The 24,724-nt window shown below is 41.6% G+C and overlaps 1 protein-coding gene across 1 annotated transcript in view; it reads left to right on the top strand.

The window, feature by feature from the left end:
* PDE11A (phosphodiesterase 11A) overlaps positions 1–24,724 on the top strand; it is a gene marked incomplete at both ends in the record, with an annotated part of 130,917 nt that overhangs the window by 85,617 nt on the left and 20,576 nt on the right. The window contains 6 exons of the mRNA XM_084264499.1: positions 9,581–9,727; positions 9,828–9,935; positions 14,938–15,047; positions 17,987–18,077; positions 20,661–20,761; positions 24,406–24,483. Of these exons, the coding sequence (XP_084120625.1) occupies positions 9,581–9,727; positions 9,828–9,935; positions 14,938–15,047; positions 17,987–18,077; positions 20,661–20,761; positions 24,406–24,483 (635 nt within the window). The remainder of the gene's footprint in view (positions 1–9,580; positions 9,728–9,827; positions 9,936–14,937; positions 15,048–17,986; positions 18,078–20,660; positions 20,762–24,405; positions 24,484–24,724) is intronic.

The following is a 24,724-nucleotide window of genomic DNA, read 5'->3' as shown; positions in this document are numbered from 1 at the left end:
TGCCAGTGCCATGGCGTAGGTTTTGTCCCAGGCATACAAGCAGCTCATGGACACACACAAAAAACCCCAACAAAACAAAACCCTATTTGTATTTCTGGTCTTCATAAACTCTACTGTTAAACTGATTCCAGTTTAAATGTTTCTTTCTGAAGAAGGTCTATTTGTTGCTGCGGGTGGCGGTAAGGAAAGGTTGTAAATGGCATAATCACAGCAGCTTGTGGCAAGACCTTTGTGGGTAGCACCACGGCAGTGACCTGGGGAAGACCTTGGTGAGCTGGGTGCTACGTGGCACAGCAGTGCAGCTCCAGAAGGTCCTGTATCCAGCTCCTTGCCTGGCCCATCTCTTGCCTGTCTCATTAGCTGCCTCTCTGAGTCAGTGTCGGCTGAGGTATTCTGTGTACCCCCCACAGCTCTCTGGTGGGCACGGACAATCCTCAGTGCCCCTAAGATGAAGAGGCACAGACAGACCGCTGAGATCCACGCCTGCTCAGCTGATGCAGCTCGGTCTAAGCAGAGCATAAGACATGATATTCCAAATATTAATTTGGCAGATGCGTGGTGTTGGAGAAAAGGAACAGCTGTATCAGGCAAACATCATAAGGGTGTTTTCACAGTGGCCAGTTAATATGTATCATAAGACCCTCATTAGGAACCTCATGAATGACAGCAAACAAATATTTATGGCTCTGTTGCAGCCTTTTGGCTCAAAGCACTTTTTGTTTAAAGAAGAACTTATAAAGCTAGTAAGACATTGGTAGTAAGTAAAGAGCTAAATAAATACAAGATTTAAGTGCCTGTTACTTGTTTGTATGAAGAGAGTGGGATCTGTATGCTTTATTTGTTCTCAGAAGACATGACCAGGCTGTGAGTGAGCATGAGCTTCTGTGTGGGATGAAGGGTACTGTGGGAGATGTAGGTCCTGCTAGAGGGAGGGGAGTTCTGCAGTGCACCCTGCAGAAAAATCCTGGCACAGGATAACCCTCTTGGCTTGTTAAACTGTAGCAAGATGAAGCTCTTTTTTTGGAGGATGTTCTTTTGGGCAGTCCTGAGTACACCTAGGGCAGAGATTTATGGATTCAGAATAGGATGGGTGGATTTCTTTTAAACCTGAAATCAGAACTTGCTGAAAACTAAGGAGAAAAATACAAAGATAAAACATATTTTAAGGATAATCGCTGCAAGGCTCTCTCTAGCTTTTCTGTAAATATATGTTGATGCTTGAAGGTGTTTTCAATATTATTTATTGTCTACCTGACAATATTCTGCTCTAGCTGTCACTCTCACAGATCTGAAATAGGACCTTCTCCCCAGTGGAGCAGTAACCTGCTCATATATTTGCATAACTTTCACCAGCAGTGGCTGTACCGCCAGCCTGACACGGGTGCTCAGAAGGAATGTGGCCACAGGAACACGGCCCCGCACCACGGCTGCGCGGTCCCCCAGCACCACGGCAGCCCACAGTGCCACGGGACCTGTGGTCCCTCAGATTGCACTGGTGAGGGGTGCTGCTGGCATACACTGGGATAGAAGGTGGCGTAATCCAGCACATACACCGGTGGGGTTTTTGAGGTTAGATTGTTTCTTTTTTTGGTTTGTGTGTGTTCTTGGCAATGCCTTTGCTTCTTTTGCTCTCTCGTGCTTTGTGACCAACTGAGAATTACAGGATGCGATTTGGGCTGTTTGCTACCCAAAGAGACAGTTCCTCCACCTTATGTACTCTGGGAGAAGAACCCTGACCCCATTCCTTCTGCTCTTGATCAGGTTTTTTCCTCTTCTGAGTCTTCAGGGAGGCAGCTAGAGCCTTCCCTTCCAAGGAAGCCTTGTGGAGGAGAGGGCTACCTTGTATCCCTCTTCCCTCCCGCTCCCAAATTTATAGGCATCAGGGGGTCAGTCTGCATTACCCATTCTGCTCTTCATGGGAGCAACAAAGCTGTCTCTCTGCCTCCCAAAACCCACTAAGGCTGTTGTGGGAAATGGCAGCCTGCATGCCTGACACTTTTGTATCACAGAGAAATACTTGTCTTAGGTTTGCTGCTTGTGTTTGTTTAGAATTCTGGGACGGAGACTGAATAGACCCTTTTGTATGAGCTTCTCATCTGTACCAATGGTCATAAAAAGTCGACAGTTGCTAGCCTGTAGTATGTGACACACTGGTTATTCCCTAATCACCATAAGCCAAAAGGACGTGAACACACCCCTGCGCGCCTCGGGAGATCATTGTGTCGAATGTGCATGCCCTGTAAAACGCCACTCCTAGGCTGCGGTGGTTATGGACTTTGGCCTTAAGAATAATAGATGCTCAGACCATTAATTGCTTTTATTTTATGTGTCTGTTCTTTTAAAATAGAAATTTCTTGTTCCTTTTATAGGCTGCCATATATTTTGCTACTGTGTACAAGGAAACAACTTTAACATCAAGGTTTGATTTTTAGCGACATAAATAATGTATTTTGTGTCTTTTCTATTACAGTTCGTAACAAAATTTGGAATGTAATATTTTTATCTCTGAAATTTATTATTCCTTTTGATAGGTCCCAGTTTCAGAAAGTGGCATGTTCAGACAGGATTGATTGATCAGGAACATTCAAAGTACTTTCAGCTTCTTAGCTATAATTCTGGGTTTACCTTTGGAAATAGCATGTGTAATGCTGTAATGACATCTCTTCCCTTGCCCTTTTAAAGATAAAATCCTAAGATGACAAATCCTTTCCCCAGACATACACAGCTTTATACCAAAAAGTAGAAAGTAATACTACATTTTTGTCACAAGCCCACAGTGCATGATAAAAAATTTTTCCAAAATGCTATATTTCATAGTGATATATTGCTTAATAGTTACTTTTCTTGTTCTAATAGAAAGAGCAGAATAAAAACCTTTCGTAATGCCATGAAGTTTGTCCTTGAATTAAAGGAAATACCAGTAGTCATCCTAAGCAGTAGTTATGTTTGGTAAATGGTCAAACCAAATACAGGTTTTTGAAACAAGCCTAAATGCAGCTTTCTTTGTTCCACATTTCATGTCTAAATAACACATTATGGTGTTAATTTGCCAGTTGAGGATGAAGCAGTCTCTACCACCTATCCGTGCTTCAGCTGCAGCTTGTGAAGCTAGATGCAAGAGCAGCATTATTCTTGGTTTACAGGTGTGAAACTTTAACTAAAGCAATGAATGACCTTTTCCAGCAAAGGGCTCAGACACCTCCTGTGGGACTCTGGGCAGAGTTTGGGCATTTGATTTCACAACTGCAGCCCTCTGCTTATCTGCAGGGTTAGTCTGAAGAGGTTTAAAATACATAAATCCTGTTCCAGGGATTGTTGATGTCTTTTACATCTGAACAGTTGCTGAATAAAACATTCACAGAGTCTGGCACAGAGAAATGGGGAGCCTTATAGATCTGACTGCGACAAAGAATGTTTATATGGCAGCATGAGGTCTCCTTATCTCATATTTCCATCCAAATGCCTTCAGCTGAGTCCAAAGCCCCACTCCTGTCTCATCCCTGTTGTGGCTATTTGAGTATCCCTTCATATGGTGACCTCATTCAGAGAATGGGAATTTGATGAAAGTTGCTGAAAGGCAAGTAAAGTTTGAGGGGGTTTTGACCCTGCTTGAGCCAGAGAGTTGGACAGACTGAAAGAACTCTTTTCCAACCTAAATGATTCTGTGATTCTGTGTGGTTTTACTCCCGAATGCAGCAGCTCCGCTACTGTGATAACCATGTTAAAAACCCATTAGAATCAAAATCCAGAGAATCCACATGCACACTTTACATCTCTTCCACTCCCTTTTACTGTAATTATTATAAAATTCCCCTAAAATGCTGCTATCCTGCTTCTGCTGCAGTTGGTCGTTGGAAAAGAGCTCCTAACTCAGCATTGTGAAGGGCAGAGAGATGCCATCCACAGTCTGTGGTAACAGATGGAGGCCTTTAAAAGCCAGGTTGCTTTGGGCATTAAAATATCTCTGACCTGAAACATTTGATTCTTTCCCCTTTGGAGAGAGTAAGAAATGTGTCAGACTGGAACATAACGGGCTTTGGTCTTCCATGGCTATGAAAAGGTGCAAAATTTGTCCACTATTTCTAATAACTGACCTTAAAGATACATTTTAAAAGATGCCTGCAAGTATAAACATAGGCAGGTATTTTAGAGGCCTTTATATGTGAAAAGAACCCTTCCCAAAGAAAGATCTTTGCCATCAGAAAACACAGTCTCCGGTATGGCTTGACAGAAGAGTAAGTGAGAGAAAAAGAAGGCGTCACATTTAAATATTCTCTACTTTGATGCTTTCTGTGCAGGTTTTGATGATCAGCCTTTAAGGTTTTTCAGTTCCTAATCTTCTGAGAGAGATTCTAGGTGAAGAGATACTTGAAAGGGTAGTCCTATTTTTTGTGTATGTCACGTTGTCTGAAGCTCCAGTTTCACTATAGAGTACAAATGAGGTCAGATTCTGACCTGCTGTTGAAATCACAGTATCTGGACTCCTGACTCGAACGGTGCCCCTGGGAGTTGAGGCAAACCATATTGTTTAGCCATTCTTCTGCTACATTGGGACTTATAGTTCATGGGATATCATTATGTGTGTTATATATGTCCAAGTTTCTTGTTATTTTTTCCATCAGCCTGGCAGTGTTGCCTGATTAGGAAACCTCACTAACCATTGCACATGTCACCGTCCATAGGGCTATATAAAAAGTGTACTCTGTTCAGTAATGGAAGTTGCTGTTACAGAGTAGTTGCCTGGGAAAGAAGCTGAGCATACCAAATAGCAGAATGTGCTATTTTCTTTTTAATAGAGTCATACTAATATACTTATCAGTAGGTTTAAAATGCTTTCCTTGCCTAATAAGGACTGATGTCTTATCCACACAGGCAGTAAAACTGAAGTACAGAGAGTTTAACCTGACACAGCGAAGTAGAATTTCAGTCCAGCGTTTTCTGTGTTTGGCTGGCCTGCTTCCATGGCAGTGGATGTTTTACAAGGAGAAAGAATGCTTTCTGAAGAATTTAACGGTTTTCTTACATCTCATTTTATCGTATTATCAAATGCAGATATAGAAGAGTCAGTGTAAAATAATTTGGTAAGCCTTTCCTGTCAACCTGTAGGATGGTATTTTTGTCCTGTGTTCATAGCATCAAATGGGATCAAAAACTATGTTGTCAAATGACATGTAGTGCTGAATTAAGTTATTGCGATCAGACCCTTGAACTATTGAGCATCTTCTGTTTAAGAAACTCTTTAAGCAGCTGCCTGTCAGTGTGTGCCAACTTGTAGGAAATAAGGATGGAATTAGAGGATTATGGCAAGATGAGTCAAAATGTAACCACCACCTTGAAATTTCCCTCTCTCCATCACCGACCCAGACTGTCTCGTAACCAAATTCTGTTATAGGAGGATTATTAAATATTTAAATTGCTCTTTCATACTTGTTGCTGACATGATACAGTTTTTCCCCTGCATAAGGAGTTATCTCCCTCTGACCATTTCTTATGCTGGCAGCATGTGACTTGTCTGCTGGCCTCCACTGAATTATGTCTGACTAGCTGGAAGGAGAGGACTTTAGTTTAGTATAGCTTTCACATACTGAAAACTTGACTTCAGACTCACACAGGAAGTTTGGTTTGTAAAGTGTGTGGATCACTAGGGGAATCCATAAAGTTTCTTCCCTGTTTGGAAGGACTGGTAACGTGTTTCCAGACCCTAAAATAGCAAGACACCTATCAGGAGCTTTGTAGCAGCTGTCACACATACAAGGTATTCCGTATGGGAAGCTTGCTCCCTTTCAAACATCTCCAAGGGATTGTTATTGTACTGTTGAAAACTATAAGCAAATTTAAAGTTAATTCATAAGAAGGCATTTAATGGTATGCTTTGTATATGTTTTCTCAATAGCAGTATTGATCATGTAGTGTGGTATAGGACTGAACCCTACTGAAAGCAGGGTTAACAGCAAAGCAGTTTGCAGTAATATTAACCAAGCTGAATGTAAAACCTAACTCTCATACAGGAGGCATGTTCAGCAAGAGCAGCAGAAATCTCCCCTTATGCTTGTGGTGTTTGATTGTGATTGCAGCCCTGACAGTGTGAATGTTGCAAAATGCTCTGTGCATATGTGTGAGCGTGTCATACTCCATTTTTCTGATGTGTGTTTACATGTGAACACATACTGCCCAGAGGAATTATTATCTTTCTTAACTACTTGTATGCTAACAACATAAAGAAACCACTTTGTAGTGTGCTTTAAATATATACATATACACACACATATATATGTATATTAACTGTAAAATAGTTGACTACAGCAGCAATAAGGTGTAAGCATCAAGCTTTCCTTCTTTACCCATCCCACCCCATGCTATGCAGGCCTGAGTCTAGGGTCAGGCATTGTCTTTATCCTCTCTTTCGGGGGCACGGCGTCCTCTTTTTCAAGCTGCCTACAGGCGTGAGTGCTTCCCAATCTGGTAGCTGCTGAGCTTGTACTTTATGAGGCAAGGGTGGTTGCCTTCCATGTGTTAAGCCCAACTGATGTTCGTGGTTCCTTTCAAGACAGTTCTTTGCTTTAGTGCCATGGAGTATGGAGATGTGACCGGAGGAGGCACGTCCGGCTTTAATTTACCATAAACTCACAGATGAGTCATGTGAATTCGTCTCAAGGATGAAGAGCATTGAAACTGCTTGGTCCACAGGGTAAAAAGACTTGAGAGTGTAATGTTCTTAATTGTTTTTAGAAAGGGGAAACCGAACGTCAAAACATTCAAAAGGAAGAAAGCCTTTTAAGTGATTCTAAATCACTGGGGTGCTTTAAAAAATAATTTCACTGTAACTTGAATTTTAATTGCCTGCCCCTTCCTCTTATTGTCATGGTACTTTCATCCCCTCTGTTTTCCTGGAAGAGAGAGTTGTTATTGCTTTTTATTTAAAGGAATCCAATGGAATTTGTCCTGCAGTGCAGCAAAATTTCAGGGGTGGATATGTTTTAATATTCTGTATTATGAATATTTTTTATATCTTTGTAATTAAAAAAATGAAGCTTTAATGACTGCTCTCCTATAAACCCTGGACTGCTGCATTTCCAGCATAAGAAGCTGAGGACAAGCAATGCCAGGTGCAGCCAGAATATTGCTGCAGCCCCACAACATATCATTTTTTTAACATTATTCAAATTAGTCTCAACACTCATAATTCTGTTGTTTCCTTTATTGCTGTTGTAAAGCAAATGGTTCTTTTATACAAATGTTATCTCCTGGCTATTAATTCAGCAGTTATTTTGGATTATGGCACTCCTGTTAAATTTAGGAATGTGAAACCTCATAAATATTTAAAAGTTTCAGACTGACGTGGGAAGAAATTGTTTTTGACTTGCTTTGTTAATACCCTGTTGTTCACTTTGTAATAGATTTGGGATATATTGTTATTTCTTCCCTGTTTGACAAAGGGAAAAAACAACTGTAGTTGAGCAACTGCTTCAAGTGTTCTCCCTTGAATTGTAATAGACTGGTAAAAGTGGTTGTTTCCACTAAAAAAAAAAAAAAAGCAAGGAAAATACTTGGTTTCCTTTAAGTCAAAACCATGAAAATTTTAATCAGAGCCCACTTCAAAGTTAATGACAGTGCAGCAGTAGGTTTGTAATTTTAGTTTCAATAAAACAAATTTTAGTCTCCTTATAATCATGTGCTTCTGTTTGAGCACCTTTGTTATTTAGACTTCTCTCTGACAAACAAATAAGATGGACAAATGTGTTTCTTCCCCTGGAGACATTGGATAGAGAGTGCGTTTGCTATGCAATGAGCATGTTCTCAGAATGTTAGTGTGCAGCTTGGGTATCGCCTGAAGCTCTGCCGAATAACTGAATCATGAAAAAGCCACTGTCTCTGTAAGACTGCTGAAGGTCTGGCCAGCACAGTCTCAGGGCCACAGTGCCCATTTCACACCTAACCACACCTTCTTTCTTTCTTTACCTCAGAAGTAAATACATAGCTTTTCAGCCAGATCTTAAAGGGTGCTTGGGTGTAACTCCCATTGGGATCATGAAGAAGTATTTCAAATGTTTCAATAATTATTCAGAAAAGATGGTGAATTTATTCAACCTGGCTAAGTCTGCTAGCAAGCAAAGTAAGTCTGCAGTTACCAGAGCTTACATCTCTGCCTGCATGCTCCAGAGGTTCTTCAGCTGTGATCTGGGATGGCACTCGATGGGCTGTTGTATTTTCTGTCACCCAAGGACTTCTTGCAGTACCAGCGTGTTTACTGCCTGATGAACTGAAAAGACTTTTATAACGACCAAATAAGTTAATGCTGTAATGCTAATACCTGTTTTATGGCTGGTTTACACTATCATCTGTTACATGGTATTGCTACACCAGCCTGATGTCTGTATCTAGTAATTATCAAGGTGTAAAAAGCTTTTTACATGTCAATCACTTGTTGTAGTTAGGGTGCAATATATCAAAACCTAAGTTTTCAAAATGGAAGCCATAAGGTGGTGACATTGAGGCTGTAACTCTGAAGGTGAACTTCCAGTTGCAGGAACAAATGGGTATTTTATGCAAGTGAGCAGCCGGATGTGCCACACCAGCTGAGCCCACACGATTTTAACTAATTCAGCATGGTCCAGCTCCTGGCCTGTGGGCTGCACCCAGCCCCTTTGTGAGGTTTCTGCCTGACCCATCATCGTCTCTCTGCGGGAGACAGGGAACAGATGCTCCTTCAGCAAATGTAGCCTCCTCCACCTGCCCTCCCTAGGGACACGAGTGGTAAGTCCGAAGGGGTGTAAGGAAGGGCAAACAAGCCCGTGAGGGTTGTCAGCACCTCTGCCTGGCTCCCGCAGGTGCTGCCACTGGGCCAGCCACAGCACATCTGTGCATGCCATTGTACACACTAGCCAGTCCCCCACACTCGTACATGTGTGTGTGTGTGTGCACAGAAAGCTCCTTTCTCTCTTACAAAGAGAACAAAAGTTGGATGCTACATAGGCAAGGGAAAATGTAAGACTTTTGCTGTTGTGTATTGACATAATGCATAATCAGCCTGTTGAAAATTATTTTATTTTGAAAAGTACTTCTGCTAGATGTTTCTTGTATTGTTCTTTCTTTGGTTCTGTAAATATGTGGTGCACAGTGTAAAGCAAAGGGCACCTGTATGTTTATGATCTGAAGGCATTTGGGTGAAGAAATTCTGCAGAGCGGTATATTTAGTTTGCATTTTTGAATGGTAGCAATTAAAATTCCCAGCTGCTGGCCGTCCAGATGTTTCTTGCATTACAGCATTGTAATTTGCATTGGAATATATTGTGTTACTGCAGTAGCTGTAAAGTGGTCAGCTCTTGCAGTCTAAATGCTATATACGGGCTCCAGTTGGGAGGGTGAGCATATTTCCTGCTCATACCAGGTTCTTCTTCCCACCGTTTCCCCGCTCTGTTAGCTTGACGTGTTTGTGTTTCTCAGATGAAGACCTTTATTGCTCAGCATTCAAATCAAGCAGGTCAGAACTGATGTATGGATGGCCTCATATAAGAGTGACACAGGGAAAAAAGACCCGAGTTTTGAATCTGAAGTTTCTCTTTCCCTCTGGCTTTTTCAGGCAGCAAACATCCCTCTGGTGTCAGAGCTTGGCATTGATGATATCCATTTTGATGACTTCTCGCTTGATGTGGATGCCATGATTACAGCAGCCCTGCGGATGTTCATGGAACTTGGAATGGTTCAGAAATTTAAAATCGACTACGAGGTAACCATCTGCGCTGCAGAGATATCTGCTGCTTTTGGCTCGGCACTGCTCTGTCCATTTGTACACATTTAGTAGCCCTGATACAATTTGTACTTTTCAGACGCTGTGTAGGTGGCTTTTGACAGTTAGGAAGAATTATCGAATGGTTTTGTATCACAACTGGAGGCATGCTTTCAACGTCTGCCAGCTAATGTTTGCCATGTTAACTGTAAGTATCCAGCTACAGACATGGTCCCGTAACAGCTTTTACTGCCACATTGCCTTACCTGTCTAAACATTTTCCAACATTTGGTTTCTTTTCTAGCTGTTATGATATTCATTTCCAATAGAAATGCACGTAGAATTAGGTTATTCAACTTAAGGCAGCAAGTATTTGGCAAAACCTCATAGTGTTTTAGTGACAGTGATATCACAGGAACATTAAAGTGACTGAAAACAGATGGCAGTCTTGGAGTGAGCTTGTTATTACAGATCTTGATCTTACAAAAATGTCTTTCTTTTGGGACTCTTTGATTAGACATTTATCTCAGACTCTTAAATTGGGAAGTACAAAGCCAAGGAAGATTAGAATCCCACAAGTATTTATTATTTTTATATTTATTACCTGCTTGTCTAGCTTCATCTAAACAGTTGTAGAAGGCATTGCCTTCAAACATTTTAAGATTAACTTCCAACATGCAGTGATCTAAGTGAGTCTTCTATCTCCACTGGACACTGTAACACTTCTGGGGTTTGTTAAAACGTATCTCCATCAGTGCCAGTAACTCCTCGCAGGACCAACCACGGCTCTTACTCGCCTTCTCTCCCTACCCTACAGCAAGGCCGCTGTGTGAAATAATCCATGTTCGGCTACTTAGTTCTTGTAAGTGCATCGATAAAAAGCTCAGTGGTCCCTGATGTTCGATGTTCTGGTTAATATGGCAAAAGAGAAGCAACATGTCTGTGTGCACGCAAGACTTTCTGCTGTACTTTATGGTTTGGGTTTGCCTTATTTCTAGATAAAAACTAGAATTCAGGTTTTCTGGGTTTAATTCATGTTCAGTTTTAATGGTCAGAGTCATCTATTGTGAGCCTCAAAGTGTCACTTTAATAGCACTTGTGCAAGTGTTTCTTTATCTGGGATATCATGCATTTGTTCACTAATTTTTAATCACTGAGCATTTATGTTCTCAATGCTGTCCAGTTTCTGTGGTGTGGTCAGCATCTTGACCCTGTTCATGGAGCTGGAGACCCCACAGCACAGTCAGTGCTGTGTTACATGGAGTTGAGATGGACTGTGGCCTGTTTCCTACTCACAGGGCACAACTGTCTCGTGCGTGGGTTCCATCTGTCCTGTTTGCTGTTGTCTCTGTGGCAGAACTTTGTGTGTCAGGTGAGAAAAAAAAAGAGTATGACAGCCCTGAGCAGCTAGGTGTTGGTGTGGTGCTAGGTCCTCCCAGCTATGTGGGTTTGTTTCTGTGAGCACTTAAGGGGTGTAGCAAAGTTGTACCCAGCGTGGTGAGACAGAGGAAATGGTGGCATTCACCAGGGGAGCAAGGGAGCCCCTTCTGCTGCTGCGAGGCTCTTCAGCGGGCAGAACTGAGGTAGTTGCAGAAGGCACTTTCTGATGATCTCGAACGCAACCTCGTGGGAACGTGTGGGCATCGGCAGTTCCTAGTTTTAGAAACCTGACGTTTTGTTTTCCAGTTGTGGAACAGCGACGAGGTCTTTACTCTGAGAAGTAAGGGCAAAGTCTGGCAGCGCCGTTCAGCCGCGAACGACACGGATTTCCTCCCAGCGCTGCCCGGGGTGAGGAGCCCTCACCCGGGAGAACCTCTAGGTGGAGCTCCGAGGCCAGGTTTTCGGCAGGCGGCTCCGCGGGGGAAGCGCGCTCTCCCCCAGGCATCTCCACGGCAGCTCTGCCGCGGCTGGGAGGAACCGGAGCGCTGCTGCTTCAGCAGCCACCAGCAACCCTGCGAGGCCGCGGCGTAACCCGCCGTGGCTGTGGTCCTCAAAGCCTCATTTCAGGCTCTTTTCGCGCTCAGCATAGGGATGCAGCTGTCCGTGGAAGCTGACTGGGGATTTTCAAGCCAACCTCATCTTGTTGCCCACACTCCTGGTAAAAAACCAAACAGGCTGTGCAGGGCTGGGCGCGTGTGCCCATGGCATGGGGCACGCTGTGCACCCCATCCCGCTTTGCTCTGGGCTGAGAGCAGACTTAGTTCAGGTGAATGATCTGCTCTTCCTGTGTTTGCCTTGCCAGAACCACCCCAGTTAGTGTGTGCCTTGTTTTTTTACTTGCAAAAAGGGTAACACTCTTTGACTGTCAGCAGCTGGGATGGCCAGGCAGGCACTGCTCTGTGCAGCTGTTGCACCCTGTTCCTCATTTCTCTGTGACAGTCAGCAGTATCAGCTGCATCACAAATACAAACCCACAGGTCTGGTTCAGAGTGTTTTCAGGTAGGACTTGGCATAGCACAATAATGTCTAACCTGGAATGCTGTAGCCTCTAACGGCCTGGTCATGCTCACACTGAATGCAGAAAGAAGACTCAGCTGGGGTAAGCAAAGGAACAGAAATCCAACAAAGCTTAAACGAGTTGTTTCACTCCTGGGCCAGCCTTCTGCCTATCTAGGTTCCTGTATATCTAAGCACGTTATCTTCTCTCTCCTCTTAGACACTGCCCAGTTACAAGGCCAGTCCTTTGAGCTACACTTCTGTATTTCAGACTCGCCCAAACATTCTGAAGTCAAGCTCCGAAGCAAGACCACTCCTGCGAGTTAGGGAGGTCACACCAGAGTAAGCTGAAGGATCAAGCCTGGGCTTCATTATCACTTGATAACAGTATCAGTGATAGTTCACATCCATGCTTATTTCAAAAAGTAAAAAAGAACAAGTAAGCAATGCAAAATTAAAATCCCATCTGGTGTGCTAATAACAAAACATATAAACGTGGGGCAAGGTATAATGAATGCAATTCATTTCCTCACATGAAAGAATGACCTCCATAACTCACTGGAGACTCTGCCAGTCATGAGTTATGGGTCATTCCTTTTCTGGTGAAAATAAATTTTACTGCACCGCCATCTCTAGCCGTGTATTTTTTCTCTCTGTGTAAATTAAAAACCCAGGGAAATGTAATCCTCTGTTTACTTGCATTATGTTCAAAGCAGATACATGCTTACGATAACATTGTCTTAAATTGTTTTTATTAATTGAAATATTCTATATTTCTCTCATTTGATGGCAAGACTTGATTAAATGAAAAATCACATTTATTTTTAGATATTGCTACTGTTAATAAATTCCTTAATCAGCTTTCCTGTATTTGCAATACAGTTTGAATCCTTGAGTTTAATCAATGCTTATGTTATGCTAAAGAATATTTACTACAGCATCAATTTTATATCATAGAACTTCTATTTTAAGTTGATTTAACTTAGCCATGAATGTTTAGCTTGAAACTTGACATGTGGCATGTTGTCAGTTATAAACCTATTTTTAATCCCTTTATAAAAACAGATCTTGATTACTATTTGTTATATAAGAGCACTGTGTAAAATATGAAAAGAGAAAACACTATTTTTTAGAGAAAATCCTCTGCCTGGGCAGCTGTTACTGAAACTGGAAAAAGCAACGCCTCTAGAAATCAGGAGAATTTATTTTATAATATTCAAGTTACTCTGTAGACCTGTGGGTTCTACACTAAAGGAATCTTTTTTCTGCTATTTGCTCACCTTTTCTGGTACGTGAGCTTTGAGCACAATTATAAAGCCTTTGTAGCAAGTCCTGCAGTTCCTCAGTTCCCACTGAAATGCATTTCCAAGCACCTGGGGGAGCCTGGCTCCCTGCGCTGCCTACATAGGAACTGCAGCTGCATTTCAGGCTATGAAAACAGAGGCTGTTTGGATTTAAATGTGTATTTATGTAATTAAGTACAGTTTGTGGTCTTCAGGGTGAATAGCAGGGGTTTCGTGTGGTGCTACAGGAATTAGCTGGCATTTCTGAGTGGGCTGTAAGTCCCTACCAGGTAAGGACGTCAAGTCCCACTGATACTGTTTTTGTATCACTTAACCCTTTTTTTGCCACTGGGTGAAATTATGGCCCATTGAAAACCTATGGAATTCAGGATTTCTTACACACTGTTAGTGTTCAGCCTTGGTTTGGTCCTCTAATGTAAATGTATTTTATAGTCTTTTGTATCATTTCCTTCCATATGAACAAGACTGTGCAGCTGGCTGAGGAGTGTTATGTGGAAAGACAAGTGTTATGTTTTTCCAGTTTTGCAGGCAGTATGCCCCTGTGCCTCTGTGCCCCTAAGCAGCTGGAGAACAAGGTTGGTTCTGCTGTGGGTAACATGCAGGGCAGCAGCAAGGTGGTTCCCCACACAGGCTCCAGCACTTCCTCCAGACAGGGTCTGTCCAGGATGCTTGAGGTTAGCAGTAACAGTAGTATTTCTTTTCCAACATGAGGAAGTTCAGGCAGGAAAGCTGCCACAGTGAATATCCAGAGCGAGAAGGATAGTGGCAAAAATGTTTTAGGCTCAGTTCCCCCATCCATCTGTTCTGAGCTGCTCGTGGGGAATTTCAGAATATGTTTTCAAAATTCTCTCCAAAACTCTGCTGCAGGTATCTGCAGCAGAAATACACCATTTGAAACACTTCTTCTTTAAATTATGCCACTTCATTTCATGTGCCCCAGGTAACAAACTACTTAATAGTTCAAAACAACAGTTCTATAGAGTATATATTAGCAGGCTTCTTTTGTAGGCCTTTTGATTTAACATCTCGGCTATCTCTGACAGCAGGGACTGACTAAGGTGGTCACCTCAGGATTGAAGAAATCTGTCTCAGTACTTCTCTGAACAAGAATTTCAAAATGGAAGCAATTATGTTTGGTATTTCTCTGATAGGAGATTCCAGTTCCTAACTTGGTGTGTAGCTACTAGTGTTTGTTTTCAGCTCTTTTTGCCTTTAGTGCCTTTTGGGTAGTAGAGAAATGGTATGCTGCAAATACAACAGAGAGGTAATAACAGATCACTCCAAGGACGTTATCTGTTGTGCTAACCATCTAACATACAGCGGGGAATATAAAATGACAATAAAGCATTTATCTTCGTACTGAAACGTTCATGGTATCAAAACAAAGTTGACTGTTGCTCGATGGACTAACATTACTTATCCCTTTTGTTCCTGATAGTTACAGCTGCTGTGGTTTTTTTCTTCCCTCAGACTGCAGGATTTCAGGAGATTCTGACTGAAATTGAAATTTTAGCTTTGATTGTGGGATGCTTATGTCATGACCTTGACCACAGGGGAACCAACAATGCCTTCCAAGCCAAGTAAGTTTTCTAATTCTTAGTAGTTTAATTTGTTTTTCTTCCACAGAAGAGCAAAAGGTGACTAGGATAAAGAATGAAACATTAATTTCAGGCCTCCTAGGCCAAGGCCAAGTATTCTTATTCTTGTATGTAGTGAGGGACCATCCATCTTTATCATTCTCTGTTCTTTGGGGTAATTGCTGGCTTGTCCTTTGGATCAGGCTGCTGATTGGGTTACCCCTTGTGAACTGACACTGCATATTGAAGCGTAGTGCCAAAACTTGGTGTTCTTTTCAGGCTCGGGTGTTATTGATTCTGGTATTCAACCCGGGAAGCACTGAAACTATCTGCATTGTTCTCGCTGGAGGGGATGGATGTTAAGCAAAACCTTGTTCAAGTATTAAGGAGAAAAGAAAATAGGCAAAACTGAAACCATGCTTTCACAGAAACTGTCACACAGTGTAGGCATCATACTCAGAGTAATTCCAAGCTTACAAAGCATGAAACTGTTGACATCATGCTGGAGCTCTGATGCATATTGTCAAAAGCAGGTGGCTGGAGTAGATGCTTCAGCATATGTGCTCTGTCAGTTGTGGAGCTCACAGGTCCCTGGCCAGTAGAAATGCCTCCTCCCCTGCCTTGCCCCACATGACAGAGCACACAGAGCCTGTTTGGAGCTGTGCTGCAGTGGGCAGGGCTGGGCTGTCCACCCCTGCCATGGTCTGTGCAGATCAGAATGAAGAGCTGGATCTTGAAGGCACCTATGTGAAATCTTGTTCTCCAGACTGTTTCAGGTTAAAAATTAATTTTACTCTATTCAAAGTGTGTTGGACCAGATTAAGGAGCCCTTGTCTTTATTTTTACTGTAGAAGCAGGTTTGTGGAAGGTTCAGGGGTACTTCTTACGTGATGGTAAGGGAATTCCCTAGAACAAGGTCAAATTCTTTCCAAAAACTGTTCCCTGAGAATGGGGAGGCAGGGACACAACATGAAATGTCCCCTGACGGTGACTTGGCCAAGCTGTGAAATAAAGCTGTCAGACACCGAGGCTCCTACAAATCCCATGTTGTTGTCTCGACTCCCCAGGTCCTCTACAGTGAGAATATGAGACCTTGAGGCTCTCCTGCAGATCCCAGCATGCTTTTGCAGCTTTGTCTGTTCTGCATTACTGCTAATCCTCCAGCGTGACGGGAAGTGGTCCGATGGTTGTGCAAATATATTTGAAAGGCAGGGTGATGTTGTATTGGCCTATTTCGTCCTACCTTTTGCAGAAATGCTCCGCTGCAATGTGTGTGCAGGGCGCTGTGTTTCTGGGGGCAAGTTGCCTCAGTGAACATCACTCAAACTGATGTTTCTGATATTCGCTAAGCTGCCATTTCCTGAGCTATTGGTGTTGCTGTACACTCTCAATGAAACAATGACACTGTCTGGATCTTCAATCACCATAGCAAGGAAAATCAATTGTAGTGCTCAAAAGACAGAGCTCATGGTGCAAAGGTTACCAAGCACTGCGAGATGCCTTTTTGCAGCTGAGTGTTGAAGAGAATCAAAAAAGACGAGACAAATGGGAAGGGAGCTCAGCAGATTGATGTTTGTGTTCCTAATTTACAAAAACGAGACCCAAGATTTACATCCTGACCGTTTTAGGCTCTGATTAAGTTAACCACTTCTCCAGTGTAACATTACACAACAGTATCTCTTGTGCAGAAGGAGGGCTGCGTTAAAGGTAGAGGTTTTGGCATTAGACTGCTATCACTTATACTTCTTGTTTGACAAAGAGGAGGCTACCATTTTACGACTCCATAAAGAAATTGCTGAAGACATTTAACTAAAAGACAAACATTACCACACGTGTATAAAGCATCCCTGAAAACAGAAGCTGTAGTTTTCATAACAGCCGCTATGATTTATTCCTTTAACCTGACTTATAAATTTAAGCATCACATTTTCCTATTTTATCTTCAGTGTTCAATACTGCTGTTCTGTGTGATGAAAGTTCAAGAGGTATACGATGGAGGCAATATCGCAGTTGTCTGAAATGCCTCTGTTATATATCTCAACACCACCTTCTCTAGGGATGATGTTTCCTGGACATCCTTCTCTCTAATATAGCTGCTTCTGATAATTAAATATCAGTATGGTGCAGTTTTATAGTACAGGCTCCTAGGAGACTCTTTCTGCTTGTCTCTAGCATAATCTCTTATTCTCATTTCTTTGGAAAGAAAACCTATCTTGTCGCTTTAGGCTGGATCCCAGAAGTGAAGTAATGGTGAGCAGTAACTATTCTGACAGTCCAGGCCCACTTTGTGCACTTCCCAAGGATTCTCAGGTTTATAATTGTAATTATAAACATATTATAGATTTTTGTTCTTTAAATTTAGGAACCCCACCTGCTCTGTGCATTTTGAAGCTAATTTTGGTTTAGACAATAAACATGATGAGAAAGTACATTCTAAAGAGATGTTAAACTTTACAGTAGTGGCCACTGCTGTTACTTGTGGGATTTTTGTTTACCTTAGTTATTTTTTTAGGTAAATGGTTTTACATACAAGCAGAACATCGCTGTATTCGCCCATTGTAAGGCACTGTGGTTATATCTACTAAGAAATAAAAATTAGTAGGAGCTCATGGATGTTTCTGTTTGTCTTACCTGCACCTGTGCTGTTGCCTCACTGAGGCACTTTAAAAGCTGCTTTAGAAAATTTCATACAGTTCCAGGGAAATCTTGAGTCAGCTGAAGCTGACTGAGGTCTGCTATGATAAAGTCATTTAGCGAGATCGGGAACATAAATGCCTTGTATCTGGCTTTAAATTACTATTTTGATCTTGTCAGATGTCTCAAGTGTGGTGCTGAAATGGAGAGGGAGAGTGTGGCTGCATGCTTTTGTTACTATATTGTCTCTGAAACTTGCTTCGTAAGCAGACAAGTGGTATTTGTTGACTCCCCCTGTTCTGTTCCAGGAGCGGATCAGCCTTAGCTCAGCTGTATGGCACCTCTGCTACCTTGGAGCACCACCATTTCAATCATGCTGTCATGATTCTCCAAAGTGAGGTACAAAAGCATTACTATTAATCTCACTGTAAACTGTTGGGCAGTTGCAGCCAGAGAAAGGAAATACCACGCACAGTACCTTTTTAATGCCCTCTCCTTGAGGAATTATTTATTGGTTACCACAAAGGTCACAACTAGCACAAAATTAAACAACTACAAATGCTGATCATGGAGCCCAGAGATTATATTTGTCTCAATCAGTGAGGGGCAAAGAGAACATATCCTAATCATATTGTCAGCTTTCCTCAGTCATCTTACATATATCCTGTTCAGTGGTTTATAGGCAGAGAAAACCAGCTCTTGCCTTTCCCCACAGGTGGTGTATTCAGAGTATCACAGTCAACCTTTACTGGAACAATTTACTTTCTTTGACAGTCTTCATGTAATTGGTATTTTTATGATGGTTTTACATAATTGTATGAATTTATTTTTTTTTTTAATAGTATCAGTAATACTGTGCAGTCTGGAGAACACCAGCTGCTTTGCAGATACGTTTAAAGACATGGTTCTTGCCTAGACTACCTTATTCACAACCGTATGTAGCATACCGGAGATGTAAGTGAAAAAAGCAGGATGGATGCGCTATCCTTACAAGCAATGGATGTATTTTCTTCCTTTACACAGAAAATATATATAAAACCAAAAGTTTTGGTCATGCAGCACAATTAGAGACCATATGCTGATCTGCAGTAACTCTTGAAGAGCACCTGGGAATGTCCCATGATCACAGACAAAGGGGAACAGGGTGATGGCTTTATCTCTGGGTACAGTGCCACAGATTAGTCACAGGACTGTGGCTTTAGTGTTCAGTTTCTCAACGTTATATTAAAAAAGTAGACATAAGAAAGGAGAGCACAAGCATGAGATCTAAACAGCTCAATCTGCTTAGCCTAGCCTAGCTTATCTAAAAGGCGATGCTAGGAATTACATTGCTCCCTACATTACCAAGGAAAGGTATAAGAAAGAGCAGCATTTGAAAGTCTGACTGGTTCAGAATAGGAAGAAAGGGAGAGGGTTTTGGGTTTTGTTTGGATCCTCCAATCTACCTAAAGATATACCGGCTTTCACCAGCTAAGCAGTTGGTTTCTTCTTCCAAATAAACTGAAATTAGATTATATCCTGTCTCCAGATGTTGATATTCTCGTCTGTCTTTGCTATCTGATATGAAACATTGTATATTGTGTTATTTCTTTTGATTTTTATCATGTTGAACAAAAGAGCTGTGTATCCTTTACTCTTGACATGGTAACAGCACATGTGATCTTGAGCTTTGTAGCGGCGTGGTTTTATACACCATGAAACAGCTCAGGAAGGTAACAGATACTATAGGATGACAGACAACTTGGCAGACTACCCCTGTTGAAAGTTTTGGTTTATCTTCTTCTGGGTATTCTGGGTTTTAAATTGTTTTTCACATATAAGCTTTAGGTTCTCAAACCCTTCTCAATATTTAGCCAAAAAGAAATATTCATTTCACTGTAGCAGAGAAGTCCATCTTTTCTGCATGGCAAATTATTTTTTACACCAAGAATTAGCCTATCTGTTAAAAAATACTATCTCTTACCTTGTTTGTCTTCAATATACAGCGATCCTGTTGCTAGAAAATTCTTGGGTTTAAGGGCACTTTAATGTTCCTTAGCAGTAGGTGGCAGTGCACACTGAATGTGCAAAATTACAGTGCAAAACACCATCCAAACAAGATTCTGTTTAGCAAGGCCCTTGTTATTTCCATAGGTGATTAGAAAAAAAGTGCAGTGCTTTATGTTAATTTAGTTATATGTGGCTAATGTCACAAAGACCAGCTTCTTAAGCTTACACGTAGAATTCTCCATTAATTTTGTTTCTTTCAGTTTATGTTCTCTAGGATTTCACAGACAAATTAGAGGATGTCTCTCCCCCTTAGTTTTTCAGATATACAGTTACAAACAGATCTTCCTGCTCTCAAATCACAGTATTAAATAATTTGTTTCCTTTCATTCTGGCCATGGAGCACCTTCCCAATTCTCAATCCCTGACCCCTTAAAAAGTAGCTTATTTGGCCCACAAGGGCCATTTAAAGTGCGTAACAACGCGGTTCTTCAGCCTGCGCTAAGACAACGCGGTAATGGGCAGAGCAGGCAAACGGGCTGCTCTGAATGAAAAACTGATTTAGTGGCTCTGACTGCTCTAACAGCAGTTTGTGTGCCTGCAAGCAGCAGCACAGATAAATCTATTAGGAGCACAACTCAAAAGCTGCAATGCACAGCTCCCCAAAACATTTAATAAGAGGAGAGATTGAGATGTATCCATAGTTTTTCCCCATAAACTGAGTCTGTGCAGGGTCAGAGCGAAGAGTAAATCTTTCCTCAAGAGGCTGTAATTTCAGCAGAGTTGAGAAAAACGTCCCGGGTGCTTGATTACAAACGTCAACTCTTCCACCCCAATGTAATCTCAGCAGTATTAACATTATTATTTTGTCATAGTTTTGCCATGAATCAGAAAGGGCCTCGGTTACAGTGAAACAGTAGACTAAAGAGTTAGAAAACCTTTTAAAAACCTGTATTGATTGCTAGCCCTTTACCTCTTTTATCTCTTTCATTATAGGGTCACAACATCTTTGCTAACTTGTCCTCTAAGGATTACAGTGACCTTATGCAGCTTCTAAAGCAATCAATATTGGCAACAGACCTCACTCTGTATTTTGAGTAAGTATTGGCATTTTTTGTATTTGACAAATGAAAATTCGAAGAACTTACTCTAATGACCTATTAAATACCAATAAGGATATATAATATGAGAAATTAGTGTTTAGCTGTGGTTGAAGAGATTTAGTCTAATACTTAGTATATCTTAGGCTAATAGAAATATCTCAAGTGTCCAAGTAAGTTTTGCTTTAGTGTGTAACATGCCTGTATCGACGAAAAGCAAGCAATATCCTAGACTTACACTTCACAACAATCACAGGAATCAGTTATAGCTCTTGCCCCGTAATTCTTCTGTCCCTTCTGTGGTCATTTCTTCTGGCACGTAGAAAAGCAACAACATTTTGCAAGTTTTTTCCCCATCATTTCAGAGTTTTGAAACATGTACACTACAAAATGTTATATTTAGTTCTAGACCCAGTTGCAGGGGTAATGAAACCATGTGCATGGCTGCTTTGAAGACAAATTATGCCAGTTTGCATCAGATGAGAATAGGTCTTCAAAAGCTTAACTCCAGAAAAGTTTAATTGGCCCTTTCTCATCCAGTTTTCTTCCTTTTCCTTTTATTTGCAAATCATATCTCTAAGTAGACTTCAAGTTTGTGCTGTTTCACCTTTTTTCAAATCCTGTTAAGTGTTACCAAGCTCTTCCCGGTGAGAATGTGCAGGAGCGTGGTGTAGTTGGAGGAGTCCAATGTCACTTTTAACGCCCCCCCCCCCTTCTCTGGCACGTGCCTGTGGCTGACTTACAGGGAGAAGTGCTGTCAGGTGCAGTTTCAGCACACTACCATACCACCTTCCCAGTCAGGGCAATAATTTGGCCTTAGAGATTTCTGTTTGATGTCCATCACCATCCTACCCCACACAGTGCTGAGTAGGGATTAGTAATATTCTTCTCAGCTTTTAGGTGCTTTGTGCTGATACCAAACGAAGTTTACAGAAAACTTCAGGCAAAGTCTTTACCCTGAAACCATTTCACCATCTCTATTAACAATTCATCTTTAACTGTTCATTGTAAAATTACTACCTGGGATGCTGCAATTTCTGCTTTGCCGTTTTTTCTCAGTATTTGATTACTGTGCCAAGGGTTGTTTCTAAACAGCACTGGCAGAAGACACACTGATATTCTTTGTTTCCTGCAAGTCTGTTCTCAGAGAAGTTATATTAAGAAGGGGGTTCAATGAAGAGTTTTATTATAAATAACTGCCAAACATTAGTCCATTAAGGAATTTCTGCTTGCTGACATGAAAATCCTGAGCAGGACAAACAAACCCTTGAAAGCATGTACTCTTTCTAAAGTTGTCTGTGAGGATGGCTTATTATCTGGGTGCCTTAGTGAGACAAGAGAATTGGCTGACAGCTTTAAGTGAGACAGAAGGGCCCTGGGGATCTGTGGTATGGGTTCTCCTATCTCACCACAGATAACAAGTGTTGCAGAAATGTTTTGTCAGCCAAGGAAGCAATGAGTGGCAGGGGCTGAGAGGGCAGCTGCCCTGTCACAGTCCTATGTGCTGCCCCTGGCCAGGATCCTGCAGCCCCCAGATGAGCCAGAGAGGGCTGGCAGCGGTGCCTTGGGAGGGAGCCCTGTCCAGACCCAGACATGATGGAGCTCTTCCCTGCCTGCCTTAGCTTGAAAAACTACATGATCAAGATACCTTTCTAGTTTCAGTACAGGGAAATAATGTCCAAAAAGGTAGATCAGCTGAACTTGAAGATTTTTATGCTTGCATAATTGATTTTTATGGGCTACATGAATCAGGATGCTTTCAGTAAATGAGGCCTCATTACTGAGAAGTCTGCAAATAAGTTATTTTTTCCTCTTGTGTTATTATGATTCATTAATCAGGTAGTTGTTATGCTACTTTACTTCCAAAAGCACCTGAAAATCATTCCCAGGAAATGATGATTTACGCTTCTTAAAGCCACCCTGTTTGAACAGATGCTTTCCACACACATACTAACTTGTCTTTTCCATTTGCTACATCTTCGGGTTTTTTGCAGAGAATGGAATTCTCTATCAGTATTCTTAGAACGCCTAAACTAGCAAAACAGCAACAAAACTCCAGGCAGAGGAAGGCTTTATAGCCTTCTCAAGGCACTACTTTTCTACTAGAAGATGACTTTCAGTGAAAGATCAGGAGGAAAACATACTTGATGTTAGTAGTTAATTCTATATAATGAGGCCTGTAGATAATACAACAAGCAAAAGCACAGAACCAAAACTAAGATTATGGAAATTTATTCAAATGATGTCTTGAGCCACTGGGTTGTAGAGCAACTGGAGTTTCTGTACATAGCAAAATAACTTTTCCTGCCAGGAAAAATACAACCAGAGATGATGTTACTCAAAGACATTGCAGCGTGTATGTCATTCTGTTTACTTCTTAAATCCTGGCATATTAGGTTTGCTTAACAATAGCAAACCTCTTCCTCTTGGATACCATGCATAAGTAACCAGTAGTAACACTAAATTGTTTCCTCCTATCTTATTTCAGGAAACATAAGTGATTAGATACCATTATGTAGTCCTTGTATCTCCCTGTTCTAGTTGCTGTCATGAAACCCATTACAGAAAGGCCCTCTAGTAGGAGTGACTGGTGTGAGAGTCAGGGATAAGAATAAGACAACAGTCTGTCTGCTGATGGAGGGCAGAGTTCCTAGAAGCATGCATCTCGTCCTGTGAAAAGCCTGCACTGGTGCTTTCAGTAATCCCTGCTCCAAAATTTCAGTAAATGTAGAAAACACAAGGGTTTGTAAACTCTCATCTGTTGGGAATCAAACTGCACTTCCACTTGACAAAGAGATAGCACAGACTCCCGTGTGATGGGGCACTGGACTGTCAGAACACAGGTATTTGCTTTCCAGCTGTGAATATGTTGTGTCACCCTGGGCAACTCGCTCTGTATTTTCGTACCTCAACTTCTGCTACATCTGGGACAGGATCTGTGTCATATTGTAGTCTCACGGAATGCAGCAAGAGCAGCTGGGAGTCTCAGTGCCATAAAAACTTAGAAACTATGAGTCAGAATTTTGGTACTTGAAGGCACCGAACAATCATTAACATGTTCTGGCTCCTGTTTTGTCCATCTTTGAGGCCATAGGCAAGATATTCCAGAAGACAAAGCATGGACCCAAGCAGGCAGATCTAGTTTCTAGCCAATAAGAACTACTAACTCGACAGCTGCAGCTGTCTCACTTCTGTTTTGTGTGCTGGGAATAACAGGAATTGCATATCTCTGAAAAACCCTACAGGACCCAGAAGTAAGAAACCATTTAGTAAGGACAAGCAGAGAGAAAAGAAGCGTGTATATATTTCAGGGGTATTTCTATTGTCTGTCTGTCCACTGCTGTAGTTGAACATTTCATGCTTCCATGGAAGACTGAACATTTTGGTACCATTTATTTCCTTATCTGTGGAGACCATAAATATAACATTGCTTTTACTAGGCAACTCTGACATTGATAACAGACATTTATAGAACATGTTCGGAAATTAGTATGTTTCGCTTAAATGGACTGTCAGGGTAACGACTTTAACAGTAACACACGAGGTGCCATGATCTCCTATCATCCAGAGAACTGTGTCTCTGCTGCAGCGCTGCCCTGGAAGTGTCTTGTTTCCCTCTCTGATCATCTGTTTTGTTGCAGGAGAAGGACAGAGTTTTTTGAACTTGTCAGTAAAGGTGGCTATGACTGGAACATAAAAAACCACCGAGAAATATTTCGGTAAGCACTGCTATCTCTGGCTTTCTGGTTATTTCAGCGTAGCACAGAGCAAGGAATTTCATGTATCATAGAGCAAAGACTCAGAGTAACTAGAGAAGGTAGCTTGTTTTTAAAATATGATCCATAAAGTGAAATATATGGTGTGATTTCAAAACATTACCAAACAGCAGGGATGCATTCAGTGTGACCTCACCTTCTCCATTCCTCTCTCTGCTTTCACACTCTGTCATGTTTCCCTTCC

The sequence above is a fragment of the Gallinula chloropus genome (assembly GCF_964237585.1).
Source record: "Gallinula chloropus genome assembly, chromosome: 5".
NCBI classification, from domain to species: Eukaryota; Metazoa; Chordata; class Aves; order Gruiformes; family Rallidae; genus Gallinula; species Gallinula chloropus.
This window is presented reverse-complemented; position numbering and strand designations above follow the sequence as displayed.